The sequence below is a fragment of the Rhyacophila brunnea genome, unplaced genomic scaffold (genome assembly GCF_057557595.1).
Source record: "Rhyacophila brunnea isolate RB1 unplaced genomic scaffold, BYU_Rbru_1.0 scaffold_2, whole genome shotgun sequence".
NCBI classification, from domain to species: domain Eukaryota; kingdom Metazoa; phylum Arthropoda; class Insecta; order Trichoptera; family Rhyacophilidae; genus Rhyacophila; species Rhyacophila brunnea.
In genome coordinates, this window is record NW_028232859.1 from 44,480,994 (window position 1) to 44,496,578 (window position 15,585).

Consider the following 15,585-nt stretch of genomic DNA (forward strand, 5'->3'; position numbering starts at 1 on the left):
CATTTTCTTGTAATGGCCCCGATAATACCCACTATCAACAGTAAATCCATGCACGTGTAAACGGTACACTTTATTTTTAGATTCCCCGGACATATCTAATTATTTTCATATTAAAGTATATTTAATAGCTTTTTACGGATCAAGTTATTTTTAGTAGGTCGTACATTTACGTTAATTAAAGCGGATGGACAGTTAGTTACATACTTAGTAAGTTGGTACGTCATGTCATTTTTTCGATTTTTCATCTGTGTAATGTATACAGCTCCTTATCATTCAAGTCGACCTCCAAATGCATTTTTTGACATTAAAATTAAATACTTATATAATTGTTTTCTCATTCTGCCCAGCATTCTGATCCATACGTTAAATACACTGATAAGTAGTAGGTAGTTATAAATATATATATATATATATATATATATATATATATATCAGTGGCGAAAGGTAGAGGTAGGCTGTTGAGATCCGCCATAAATAGTGCACACTAAACTTTGTCAGTACAATTTACAGATGGTGTTGGTTAGTTTTTAAAATTCTATTAAACCCTGCAAAACCAAGTCATAATACAATATAATAGTCAAAAAATATTCGTCCATCTATAAAATATCTAAAATTGATCAATTAAATCATACATAACATTGGATATTATTTTATAGATTATAGGTATAGAATATTTTTGATGTATTATAGTTTGGCTTAGAATTTAAATAAAGTGAACCAACAATATGTGTAATATAATCCAACGAAAACAAATAAGTGTGAATGAAAAAGTGTGCACAATTTTATCGTATTGCCCAAAATATACTAAAACTATTATGGTTTGGTTTAGGCAGGGTTTAATTGATTTTTAAAAACTAACCAACACCATCTATAAATTGTAGTATCAGTTCAATAAAAACAAAATAAATACTTATGACTAATAAAGTTTAATGTGTACTATTATTTATGGCGGATTTTAAGAGCATACCTCCCCTTCACCCTTCGCTACTGATATAAGTATATTATGCATTAGGTATAGACAATATGAATAAATTAAAAATCTTCTTTTTCAGCCATTATCGCATTCGAGGGTCGTCTAAGGGTCCGGAGAGGAGTTGGAGTAGGGCTGGGAGCCGGTGCGCCAGGAGCCGCCCGACTCACGCAAGCTCTTCGGAGAGCCTACGCGGCTGGACCTGTCGCGCCAGCCATCGCCGCCCTCGACGTTCACACCATCGACGCTGATAGACTTCTTGCTTTCTTCAGAATATACCTCGACAGGAGAAAGGTTCCAAAGTAAGGATATTGTTTAAATTTTAAATACTAGTGAATGTGTCAACAAACTTTACAAGACATTCGGTTTTTCTGTGTAGTGATCAATAAAAGAAACTACTGCCACGCTGAATTTTCTGCATTCATGATAAAAACAAATTCTAGACCACACGCCATCTTGAAAAAAATGCCTTGTCACATAAATTTACACTACCTACCCCATGTGTGTGAATTTATGAATACAATAATTTTCACATACCTACATAATATTGGGTCTTGGACGAATCGGCACCGGGACAACTGGGCGCTACGTAATCGAATGAAATTCGAAAATAGATAGACGTTCGTGAATAATTATAGGTATTTTCAAATATATATTTAATACTTATATATTGTTATATCATTCAATACTTTGTGAGAATTTAAATATGCACACGTAAATAATGATTTAATTGTGGATATGTTTATCTTCCAACGAGAAGAGAGTTCTTTTATTTTTACCACGTTTTTATTAGATCGTATTTATGCTTGTCCGGTACAGATTTTTTCTTGTGCAGTACAAATTTTCATTGTGCATTTTTACTTGCGCAGTCAAGATTTTTAACTAACATCCCGACTATCTAGACATTTGAAACTTTTAGAATATATCAGAACACGGCGACAATGCATTCTTTTAATACTTTTGGCCATCTTTAAGCAGAATTGAATTCATTTTCAGTTAATTCTGTTTTGCATGTTTCGGAAAAAAATCGTTTAAAGTAATATTTACTACTCACAATTATTGATTGCGAAGGGGGTCCTAGCAACTAAATTATTAATATATACGTGCGTTACTATGGAAATCAATATGAAATGTCAAAATGATATTTCTGTATTGTATAATATTTATTCAGTATTTCTATCAAGTACAATAAAAGGTTTTTATTAATACATAGAATAATTATTATCAAGTTCATATGATTCAACAGAAAATTTAAAAACGTGGTATATAAAAAATCTTTTTATCTTGTAATTATTATATGAATGTCACGCATATTAATTCTCAATCCGCAGTAAAAAAACATTATGTTAAGAGTAAAATGAATTAAACTCGTTTACTCTCTGCATCAAATCGTAACGAACGTATTTTTAATTTAATTAATGAACGTTATTTTATCCGACAGCGCGGCGCCCACTTGTCTTGGCGTCCAGTTGTCCCTGTGCTATAATATTTACTATAATCGGTGATAATTTTCAGATACTTCATTAACTTAGTAACATTAAAAACTTCTCAGATTCCTCGATGATTTGTTTAAGACATTTTTATTAAAGTAGGTAGGTATATAATATAATGCATTTATTTTCAATTTTCATTATAATAGATGACTCAAGTGGAGATATATCCGACAATTTCCCAATAAAATAGGTACTGATTGAAACATTTTATTTTCAGCACAATCACGAATCTTGAAGAACTCATCAGAAACACACTAGTAGAAAATTCTATGATGAAAAACTCAGCGTTACGTCAAATGAATGTAGACCCTGCATCAATATCAATCAAGAGAGATGCCGACCACACGTATAGGGCAGATTCAATGAAGGGGACACAGACAGAAAGCAAAGCTCCTCTACAGGTTTCTCCGCAGAATACCAAAGAAAAAGTTCTCCAGACACGGATGGGAGTAATAAGAAAAACAGCTATCACCCAAAACAACCAAACAGGATTCAATAAACCGAAACCTACAGTTGCCAATGACGAACCAGAAATAAATCTTGATGAGCTGCCAGTGATACAAGGATCGTTTCAAATTACTAAAACTGAGGCCGATATTACAGAAAACAAAAAGAAAACAGAACCAATAAACAAAGAAACTACTAAAATTACTCCACGACCTACGACTACTAAAGAAACCCCAACAGAAATCCCAACCAAATCAACACGACAGCAAACCACAAATTATAGGAAAACATACTCATCAACAATAAAAAGTTTCGTCACCAACAACAGAGTTCTTTCTTCAACTGACACACCAAAATCTTCAACGCACGCTGTAACACCACGAACAACAGGAACAACTGTACCTTATATTAAAAAAGTGACAACCACAACAACAGAAAAACCTGTTATCATTAAAGATATTGTTTCGGATATTCCAAAACTAGACACACTTTTTGCTGTACCAAGTTATGTCGATCAAGAACCGTGGCGTCCCATACGACCCGGAGAAGCTTTTAGCACAGATAAAGAAAATGATGAACCATTTAGCTCGCTACTGGATTCAGAGGCTGAGGTTCAAGAAAGAAATGGTGAAGTGGAACTCATTGACGATATAACATCTTATGATGGAGTTTTAAATCCGGATGGATCATCAATTAATAACTTTGATGTATCCAATACAACAGAGAATGCGTATAAAAAATTCCAAGAAAAGTTCCTTAACACTGCTGACTACAAGTCTCAGAACATTTGGCCAGCATATACAGAATATCCTCCTGAACCAGTTTATACAAGTTTCACTGATCCAGCCTTTTCATCTACCTTTAAGGAAACAGAGACACTTGGGTCAAGTTATCCAAAACCTCACCCTATCCCAGTCAATAAATTATTATCAGTCATGCCACACGAAGATGCTGAAACTACAACTAAAGCGGTGGAAACCAGTTATGAAAGTTTCTTTTCTGATGCTGTCAGCGAATCAAATAAACCTAATGGATCTTCCTATATTACACCAAAAGACAGACTGTCCACAGTCGCCATAAATGTTGAACCTTACGGCAATTCCGATAATACTGAATACATCAATTTAAATGGTGGAGTTATCATTAAAAAGCACAACACTTCAGTTGGCAGTGATTCAAAGAATATGTCTCAAGAAGAAAATAAAACTGAATCAAGTTCAACAGAATATGTAAAAGTAGAAACTGTGCCTGGATCAGAAGTACCCCCTACTAAGAAACATGAAGAACCGACACTCTTTACAAATCAAATGATGTGGGAATTCATCAATGGAACTCACAACGAACAGTCTCATTTGAAAAAATATCCAAACAAATCTTTTAATGAGACGTTACAGGCAGTTATAACAAGAAATGAAGAACTACCTTTGGTTAACGGATCAAATACCTCACACCAGTCAAATATTCTAAAAAACATTTCAAGTATATTTGACAAGTTAGCATCGACACTGAGTGATCCTCCTCCTTTTAAGCAATTGCCGAGTATGAATAAAGCAACAATTGAAAGAGTCGATGGAGCAGAATTAGCAAAAGAAAATGTTTTACCGAGTAAAGTATCAGTAAAGCCTGATCAATCAGAAGAGCCGGGTTCCTTCTATGGGCACGGATCAATTGAAGCAGTGCCGGATGTCTCCATTCAAGAAATGCTCATGAAACCTATTCTTGATGCGAAAACAAGTTCGACAACTGCTCTACCTACATTACCGGTGAAGTCTAATTCTGGTATCGGACGTCCTCTCCGACCCAGGCCAAAGGTTCCACCAAATGTTGGAGAAGACAGAAGTTTTGCTGAAACCAAACGTTTCCCATTTCTAAGTGAAGTCAAGAGCTTCATAAATAATTTACATTCCGACAAACTGATGTCTATACTACTCAATACGACATCAGATAAAAAGAACCAATCGTTGGCTTTTTTAGAAAATCAAATTAGTGCCATCACTACAGAAACTATACCGATCTATCCGACGACATCTATAAAAACAGATATTGTCACATCAATCAGTTATTCAAGTGTCAATAAAAATAAACCAAGTGAAAATGCTTCCATTAGTAATACAGTTGAAAATAAAACAATTACCAACGATATCGTAATGCCTCTAACTGTTGTCAATAATCAGTATGGACAGACAAGAAATTACAACCGTGATCAGATGAAAAAAATAGATATTAATGAAAAATTTAGATTACCAAAAACACATCCGTCAGAAGATATCAATGAATCAGAAAATATTGATAGATCAGATGATGATTTGGAGCCTGGTATAACCTATGTTTTGCCAACAGCAACTGAGTTTTTTCTGACACATCCGTCAACCCAAGCTATAGAGTTGACAGAAAAGGTTAAATCATTGTTGAGAGATTTTGACAATCATTCCGGTGATCTGTCGACTGCTGCTCCTGATTTTGTAGCACCAATCGCAAACGAACAACCATTTAAACTTTTAAATGACAGTCTTAACTTTATAAATAAAACTCAGTCGAATCATTTTTTAGTTAATGCCACCAGTGATTTTGCTCAAAGCTCAAGCAATATCAGTGACAAAACTGATAGTCCAATCGACCAGATTGAGCAAAATTTCACTGGTGATGATATCCGTATTAAGGTTCACGTTGAAAGCAGCGTCAGCTCATCCGCCAGCGCCAAAGAGAACAAGACAAACAACATGCTGTCAGACGAAGAAGTTTTAGACATTATAAAAAATATGTCATTGACAACAAAAAGACCGCCGATGAACGGTACGCAATTCGAATTGGATGCAGAGAAATTAAAACACTTGGCTAACATAGCGACAATAACCGACTCTCACAACAATACTTTTTTTGGAGATGAAAAAGTCCCGGACGAAACTGTAATATCGACAAAGGCTGTGTCATCGAGCTACACGGTGAACAATGCAGGTTTCAAAATTCTCACGAAAACATTTAATAAGATACCAGGAAACTTCAAAGACGATGAAAAAAAGCCCAATAAATACTATGATGACTCAACATCAAAAATTAATTATGACAATTCACCGCAAACAATAGAATCAGGTAAGCATTCCCAAACCACTATCAGAATATCTTAATTAGGTACCGGTTCATAATAATAATATTGTAATAAAACCGAGACATGGCTGTGAAAAACTAGTAATACATAAATAGCTATGCTGTGATAGCAGACCTTTGTCACAAAGATCGAAGGGATATTTAAAAATGGTCACAGTGTATCCCAAAATATGTTGGTTACATGTAAATAATTGTACGTATTACATTTCACCATAGCACAGTTCGCCATGAGCTTTCTTATCGAAAAGAGATGACCGTATCCTATACAGTCATTTCTATTTTCCATTTTGGCAAAATTCATGAATTCAAGAATGAAAACCTAACCTAACCTAAAAAATAATCCAGTAAGTATATCGGCTTTTAATTTTAATTCAAATTAATAATGAGAAAGTATGTTTTCTCTGTATTGCTTATTCATATTTGTGAATCTTTTAACAGTTAATTGCCATGTTTCTATTAACCAAGTTCTATTAACACATTTTTAAAATGATTAAAATAAAAGATTATATAATAATTGTAATAATTATTACAATATGGCACACAAAAAAATATTTCTAGGTTACTCATCTCAAGAGTTTACCATCACTGCTGTATAATAGTTATGATAAGCACTCATATATGAATAATAATGAGTAAGTAATTATTTTAGATGACTGTCAAAATAAGAATTATACTCTGAAGTGTTCGAACGGGATGTGTTTACCGGAAACCGCTCGCTGTAACCGATTGCTGGATTGCCCCAACGGAGAAGATGAGACAGGATGCACTTGCGCCGATTATTTGAGATCACAGTTCTTGTTGAGGAAAATCTGTGATGGAGTACTTGACTGCTGGGATTTCTCTGATGAAAATAATTGCGGTTAGTATATTCACTAGGTTCAGCACTTATTAATGACAGAAAATTTAGTCACTATTCCAGGTCACATTAGAATAAATGTTTATTATTATAACCCAGAGACAATATCTATATTACAAGCAAATCCGATCCGTCATAATCGTCACAGGATGGATTTTGGTTGATCACATCATAGTGTACGTGTACGTTTAGCTGTGAAACAACATAATTATTTCATCGCGATTTCTAAAGGGAGGCATTAATTAGAAAATTAATATTTTTTTTGCAATAGTGAAGACAAGTGTTTAATTTTTAACACCTTCCTGTCATGAACCAAATACATAATAAGATTATTTAAATTTAAGATTGACAATGGGAAAGTGTGATAGATTACTAGTAGTTTTGATACTATTCAGATCACAGCCTACTTGAAGTTGGACTGTCAGTGATATTGATTTATCTATAATAAATCGTTCATGAACTTCTATAAACAATCTACGACATAATACAAACATAATACGACATTTGAGACTACTATTTGCAAACACAGATCGTTCCCAAAAACATATTTTGCGACAAAATGCAATAAACTGTTTTGCAGACCAATAAAAAACTAATTTGTATGATTTTTTAATTCATTAATTTGTAGTGTAGTATATTTAAAACAGAAAACAAAAGAAAACTAATTCATTTTAATATCAATAAAGAATCTATTTACATTTAAGCTAGGCTACTTTGAAAGTGAAAATTGGATTGAACCGCTCTGCAACTTAACAATCTGAATCAATCCGCATATGCAAGTATTCATCCAATCACATACCGCTAAAATGTTAGTCACATGATCCAAACACTGAGCTCCTCTTGGCTAACGTGGAATGAGCCATCTTTAAACTAAATATTATGGAATAAGCCACATTTGAAAGTTTCCATTATTTTGTCATGATATTTTGTATGTAATAAAACCGGGTTTGATGCTACTGTCTAAAAATTTCTGTAAAGTGTATTTTTCTTTACAAAATATCATTCAAAGTTAATTTTTCAACAATTTTGGAACGAGCCGTGTTTGCAAATAGTAGCCTCATTTATAGACTTCAAATTGCTGATGTGAAAATTAGTGTGTCATATCAATAACATCTTTTAGCAGTCGTTAACATGTTAACATACTTTTAAAAGCATCGATTATATTAATATTATGTAGAATTTTAAAAAGTTATTAAGTATATAGGTAAATTACGTGTAGATAAAAATTGTAAAATGATAATGAACACACCAAACATTGTGAATAATCATATATTACTAAAGACAGTCTCTCAAATAAAGATATATTTTGTATTTGCAGAATGGTGCACGCCCGACCAATACGTCTGCTCCAATTCTCGGCAATGTATCGACAAGCAGAAAGTGTGTGATGGCCAAAAAGATTGTCCACTGGGTGACGACGAAAGACAGTGCGTCACGGTTGCCATGTCTCAAGAAGATGCCAAGTCTTATCCCTACAGCAAAGAAGGTATGAAGACATTATTTTATCTGCTTATATTCATCATGAAATCTCAATAATTATCGATTGTTTTTTCTAAACCGATATTTTTGACTCGATTAATGGTTACCTAATGATTTTTTGTTTTCAGGTTACATAATGGTTCAAAAGCAAGGAAGATGGGGCAGACTCTGTGTTCAAAACTTTGACAAAGTAATCGCTCGTTCTCATAGCTCACTACAAATATCTGATCTCGGAAGGGCTGTTTGCAGGGCAATGACTTATGTGTAAGAAACACTCACTAATACTTTACTAATGATTTTAATATAAAAGGTATTTTTTTGATAATTATTCATTTTGAATATTTTGAATATACCAATGATTCTGGGATAACTAGATAACTAGAGATAGGTATTCATAATATGAATTTTTTGCATAAAAAGACTTAATAACAATTCCAATACGTTTTTTGTGTGGTTGAATTGGTAGCCATAGAAAAATGTACATTCTGTACGTTGGCACATTTTAAAATGACAGGTTCAAAGAAAATGGTGGCATGTTTTGACATTTGCCTATAATATACATATATTTATTATAATGTTACTGCTGTTTAAAGTTTTGTGTTTGTTCATCTAAATATTCTGATGATGATGTTGTATTGTATTGTATAAAAAACCAGTTTTCGCTAGCAACTAGATGTTTTTATGCAGCTAAGAGAAATAAATTTCTTTGCACTTCGATCGTGTGTGATTTTTGCTACAATTTGCTTTGAATCTGAATTGAAAAATGACTTAAGTACAGCTAATTTAATCATTTGTCTTAGTGGTTTTTAAAACATCATTCTTTATAGCTAAGGTGCGAGAGATATTAATTGATAAAAATTTTGAATAGTTTTTAAAAATCACTGAAAAATATTTAAGAAAAAAATGACACTGGATGGAAAATGTAACAAAGTGTTATATTTTGACAGGGATTATCAAAACATAGACAGGGTAATCGAAGACACTCCTGAGAAAGAGCATCAATACTTTTCTCTTCACTACGGCAACCGAGGGTCTAGCGGGCGAGGCGGTCTAGCGTTCCGGAAGTCAGGTTGCAGCCGCGGGCACGTGGCACGTGTTGTCTGTTCGCAACTCCAGTGCGGAGCCCGACCACAAGCTGCTGCTCAGCAAGCCAGGTAAATTTATCAATTCATATCAACTGAAAAATATTCTTCAGGTATTAACAAATTCATGAAAATCATTCATACGATAATACAAGATTTCATCGATTATAAAATACATTTTTTCTCCATATTTCGGTGTCTTACAATCGTTACTTTGATGGTACAGAACACAATATTTGATGGGGGAACACAGTCATCAACAACTCAACAAAATCAGACACTAAATCTGAAGAAGTTTCAAATTTTGTTCCACTTGAGAGTACACATGCATGGATTTACTGGCAGCAAACTGTGGCACTGTGTATTTTAAACTATGGTGATAATACCTGTTTACACGTAAAAGTCCTGACTGTCTCTCCAATCTCATTCTACAAGAGTGAGCGAGACGCGATATGGTCATTTTATTACTATTTGACCGGTAGTGAAAATCGATTAACCTGAAAATTCGTTCGTAATTCGTTTTTTTACTGACAGGTTCACCATTATCATTCTACTGCGCAGGCGCAAATCGAAAAATTCTAAACTGTCGCATGAAAATTCAGAAGCTTCCTAACTTTTTTGATTCATGCATGCAATCTTGCAACTGCAGGATTATACATGTTTAAACGTACACTTTCTTTTTATGGCCGCGATAATACATAGTGTCAGCAGTAAATCCATGCACGTGTAAACGGGTTAATTATATTAGGAAGAGCCTAATGGCACAATATGACAAAATTGTCAATTTTTGTACCTACTGTTACATTTAAATTATGCAACCACTTTACGATACAAAAGTATACATTACAATAAAATTATTTTTATATTTAGTATCTTTGATGTGTTATGGCAATATTTGTATGTAGTAGGTAACTCATCATATTAAAGAATTAATATGAGATAATGTACCAATCTATATAGAATAGATTGTGAGGTGTCAGCAAGTTCTAGAGCATTTAAAATGAAGTTTTAAAATTAGTCCGCATTCGCGCCATTCCAGGATCGTTGGCGGAGGAAATGCTGGAGCAGGCGCGTGGCCGTGGCAAGCGGCGCTCTACAAAGAGGGAGACTTTCAATGTGGAGCCACGCTCATTTCCGACAGATGGCTCGTTTCGGCTGGACACTGCTTCTACCAGTAAGGATTCATTTACAATATTAACATAACCTATTATCTATACAATTTATATCATAATAAAATACCTATTAATATGATAATACTGTTTCCGGTAAACACAAGTATGGAGCACAGCCGATTTTAATTTAAAGATTGTTTAATATGCCAGTTTGTGCATTTCTCATATGACTCACTTTCAGCTACCATCAGCTGTTGGTCAACTGGTAACGTGTGATTTACCCTAATACAGACTATGAGAAACTAAAAAAATGCTGTTTTGTGTTGTGAAAACACGCAAAAACAATGTTATGTAGCTAAAAAAAAGTCAAGCAGACTAGTTACCATGTGGAAGTCTGACAAACAATATTTATTCTATATTTAATCGGATGTATATTCTCTTTGAATGATCTGACATTTGTCGCGTGTCGAGTTGATCTGTAAGCTAACCTGTGATTGGCTAATATTATTCGTTAAAAATTATTCTGAGTCTCTTTTTGTTTATTTATAGCGCCCAAGAAGACTTCTGGGTTGCCAGGTTGGGAGCATTGCGGAGAGGAACGACGTTCCCATCACCGTACGAGCAACTTCAACCGATATCATCAGTCATTCTACATCCAGGCTACATTGACAGCGGTTTCATAAATGACATAGCCCTCCTGAAGACATCAAGTCCTGTGGCTTTCAGCGACTATGTTCGACCCATCTGTTTACCACCACCAGGATCTGAAGTGGATGACAGCAGAAGATGTACTGTTGTGGGATGGGGACAGCTGTTTGAAGTTGGCAGAATATTCCGTAAGACACATACTAAAATATCTGAACTTCTCAATACATAGTCCAGTCATAATGTCAAAATAACCCCTTATCTGGAAATAATTTACCATAAAGGAGACTTTGCATATTATATCTTTTAAGGTTGATGAATTGGGATGAGAAGTCGAGATTTGGTGGTGTTTGCTCCGAGGGATGCAAAAGCGAGTTTTATTTGTAGCATAAACAGTTGGTACAAGAGTATGTTACAAGAGTATTATGTTACAATACTTATGATAATGTTCCGAGGTCCGAACTCGGTGGAATCGAATGCTGAGCAGGGCAACTGACATGAAGCTTACTGACCGGACGGAGATTATGATTGATACTAGTAGGTATTTAGACTGACTAACTCATCAACTATGACTTGCTAATTATATGCATGAATATTCGGTAAATTGCGAGTCATTGTTGATAAAAAATCTGATGGCCTCTCCATTGTTGAACTTCGAACGTTTCGATCCCATCGAATAATGTCACGCGTGTAGAATATGCTGACTGTAGCTACAACGATTGTGCGATAGTTTAAATAACTTGCTAATTCGTACATTGTCGAAATAATGCTGACAAGGCTCGAAGTCATTGACCTCTACATATCTATTGCTAGTGCCTAGTAATGACAACCGTAAACAATCAATAATCGTAAATACTGTATAACGACGGCCATCTTAAAAAATGGTGGACGATGTTTAGTTTTTCAACCATATTTCATTAGATATAACATTAATGGAAAAAAATTGTTCATCAACCAAACAACTCATCTTCGACCCAAGTAGTTAATGTGGAAATTATAATCACAGTAAAGCAATTATAATGATTTAACTTTATTTTGATTGTTTCGTTTTCAGCGGATACTTTACAAGAGGTGGAGCTACCGGTAATTTCAACGAGTGAATGCAGAAAGAGAACTCTATTTTTGCCACTTTACCGCATCACAGACGATATGTTCTGCGCTGGCTTCGATAGAGGAGGAAGAGACGCATGTTTAGGAGATTCTGGTGGACCTCTGATGTGTCAGGTAGAAACACCATTATATTATTCAGAACTATTAAACATAGTGGAACTAGTTTGTTGAGCGCCCAACTCTGAAGCCATTGCTCTGGGTTTGATCCCCCATCTAGCAAAAATTACATGTTGTTTGATCCAGAGCATGGATCCAATGGGTTGGACGAATAGAAAACAACCAATATCTGTAAAAATCTATTCTTAGTGGAGATGATTATGTACCTGCACTCCTTTAGGTGTTTAACTAATGTGTGCTAGTAGTGCTTGTGTATGATTATTCGAAAAATTTGCTTAAGGTGAAGCCTTTACTGAGCCTTTTTTAAAGAAGCACCTAGCGGAAAAATACGAAGCTTGCAATTAGAATAATAATTATTAATAATTTAAGTAAGAATGAATAAATAAAAAGGATTTCAAGTTATACACATTTATATTTTTTATAAATATCGATGTTTTTTAAAATAGATATAAAAAATATTAAAACTATGAATTAGTCAAAAATCTATCAGGCGATGCTTAGAAAACTTAATAAACTAAATTTTAATAATAAATATAACCATAAAATATATGTAATAAGATGCGGTCCGATTCAACAAATTCACATTTTATTACATTTTTTACAATTGTAAGTTTATCTTTGACTTAAAATAAAAAATGTTTTCTTTTTAATGTTTTCAGATACATATTTATTAATTAATACAGTTGAAATTGTAAATTATCAAAAAAAAATCTCAAATTGCAAGCTTCGTATTTTTCCGCTCGGTGCCTCTTTAAAAACGGCTCAGTAAAGGCTTCACCTTAATTAAACTTTTCTATGCCTCACGATATTACTATGGCAGTATCTGACAGGTCGCAGATTTTTAACGATACGTTAAATGTAGAGCGAAGCTCTTACTACAATCGCTGTAATACAGATAATTTTTGGTTTAGTATTTCATAATTATTAAAACAGATGTCACTGTATATTTATTTTTTTAGATTATGCAAATCAATCAACAGTGGCTAGTAATTTGAGTTTAAAGTTGGATGAGATAACTTGCAAAATTCATATGTGCGGCCTGTCAATCACGGTCCCATAGAACGAGATAACTTGCTGAAGGCATAAAACCGGTTAAAAAAACAATTTTATCAACTCAAACTATTTGTTTCAGGAACAAGACAATCAATGGTACCTTTACGGAGTAACGAGCAATGGTTACGGTTGCGCTCGAGCGAATCGGCCCGGAGTTTACACAAAAGTCACCAACTACGTAAACTGGATTCAAACCACTATGCAGATTTACGATGACAGATCCTATGACCACTTCGACAACCTCCACAACGGAAACAGGTCCTCGTATATAGATTTGGATGTGTCAGAAAGCAGGAGCTCTCACCGCCACGTCAACAAATGCAGGGGGCACCGGTGTCCACTCGGAGAGTGCCTTCCTCCAACGAGGGTCTGCAACGGTTTTATGGAGTGCTCTGATGGAAGCGATGAAAAAGACTGCAACTGAACCAAAATGAAATTTCCTCGTAATATCTTTGATGAAACATATCAAATTAATTTTATAGTGCTCAATTTATTGCATTTACAAAAAGAAAATAATAATATACTTTACAATTTTTATTAACATGTCCTTCTAAGATCACAATTTAATGAATTTCAACTATTGTTGAAAACAGGTAATTTAAAAGCTGGTATATCAGTGAAAGAATTTTAAATGGTCAATGTCTATTAACTATCTGTTAAGAAAAGGTATGAAAACAATAATTTTTTTCTTTACAATAACATTTGTTCCATTCCTTCAATGGTAATTAGAAGTTGATTGTAAAGGACTTACTCTTGCCGTCTATATTATTAAATGAAAACTTACCAGTAGGTACTTATTAGTTTATACTTTTAGTCCTTTTTTCGTATGTATGAAGATTTTATATAAATAAGGGCCGAAGCACCAAATTAATTATTTGGAGAAAACCTGTTTACAAAAATACATAATATTATTATCATGTCTTATTATGTAAATAATAACATATTTTTTAATAATTGATCACAGACGTTTACAAAGTTATTTGCCTATTTCTACAATATGTATTCGGGTTATTTCTGCTTTTTCGTGACATATTATGTTTTAATTAATATTTTTACATTATATATTCATAAAAAAGTAAAAAAATGCTTTATGTATATATTTAAAATTTAATGTTAAGCATTGTTTGAGGAAGGGCCTCAGTGTCAGTGAAGTAAAGTTGATTTAACCTATTGACATCATTCATACTGTAAAAAAGGGCCTAACACAATGGTATCTCTCACTGTTAAAACCATTTTCTTGTGACATAAGCCTTTATTAATGTTAACGGTACTTACATTAAAAACAAAATTTCAAGCTTGTGCAGTTTTTGACGGTATTGGTTTTTAGAATAAGTGACCTAATACCTCAGTTTTGAATTTTGTGGTGTTCGGGCCTTTATTTAATTCAACTCTTCGTGTAAACCTGTCAACGTCAAGTTTTACACGGTCAGTTTTAAAACAAAATGACTCAAGTCAAATTGTTGCAAAAGGCACATAATACGATTTCTCTTGGTGTGTATGTCACACCAGTGTTTTGCGAAACCAAAAATTTATCATCTCCTGTACACACAATTAAATTTAATCACACTGTGACACTTGTAAAAATTGTATTTTCGCATTTCCATTTTGCATTCTAATTAAAAGTAGTTTTCAAATCTTTTAATACTAGCGATGTTACAAACTATGGGAGTAGCAACCATTTAGAGCAGTGATGAGCAACCAGCTATCTTAGTGTTACACTGTATGATACTGGTAATTAAAAGTTTCATCAAAGAATTGTTTTTATTTTCATTTTATACAATATTATTACTTAATTATAAAAATACAGAATTAACATGTACCTACTTAGCCAGTTTTTATTAATTTTCTGACACACAAAATATAGAATCTCTAAAAATGGTGCTTGTAATTATCCAGCCTCTTGGATATGTTACATATGTTCCGAAATTTGCTTATCACTGCTCTTGATGACATAGCATAGATAATACATATTCTTTTATAATTAATTTTATAACAATCTGGCATATTATTCATAATAATTATTATTAGTTAAGTAGATAAAAACGAAAAAAATTATAAAAAAATAAAGCTTTATTGCCAGTGGTGATTTTTAAGTTTAAATGAAAGATAGATAAAT

General features: G+C 33.5%; 1 protein-coding gene across 1 annotated transcript in view; it reads left to right on the forward strand.

Annotated features, from left to right (window-relative positions):
* The window catches only part of LOC147072374 (uncharacterized), a 205,562-nt gene extending 191,590 nt beyond the window's left edge, over positions 1-13,972 (forward strand). Inside the window, exons 4-16 of the mRNA XM_085946351.1 lie at positions 1,053-1,272; positions 2,681-4,449; positions 4,522-4,870; positions 5,000-5,350; positions 5,420-6,000; positions 6,665-6,874; positions 8,190-8,357; positions 8,479-8,614; positions 9,298-9,504; positions 10,472-10,606; positions 11,094-11,380; positions 12,244-12,413; positions 13,549-13,972. Of these exons, the coding sequence (XP_085802477.1) occupies positions 1,053-1,272; positions 2,681-4,449; positions 4,522-4,870; positions 5,000-5,350; positions 5,420-6,000; positions 6,665-6,874; positions 8,190-8,357; positions 8,479-8,614; positions 9,298-9,504; positions 10,472-10,606; positions 11,094-11,380; positions 12,244-12,413; positions 13,549-13,893 (4,928 nt within the window). The 3' untranslated portion in view covers positions 13,894-13,972. The remainder of the gene's footprint in view (positions 1-1,052; positions 1,273-2,680; positions 4,450-4,521; positions 4,871-4,999; positions 5,351-5,419; positions 6,001-6,664; positions 6,875-8,189; positions 8,358-8,478; positions 8,615-9,297; positions 9,505-10,471; positions 10,607-11,093; positions 11,381-12,243; positions 12,414-13,548) is intronic.
* Positions 13,973-15,585: the final 1,613 nt, after the last annotated feature.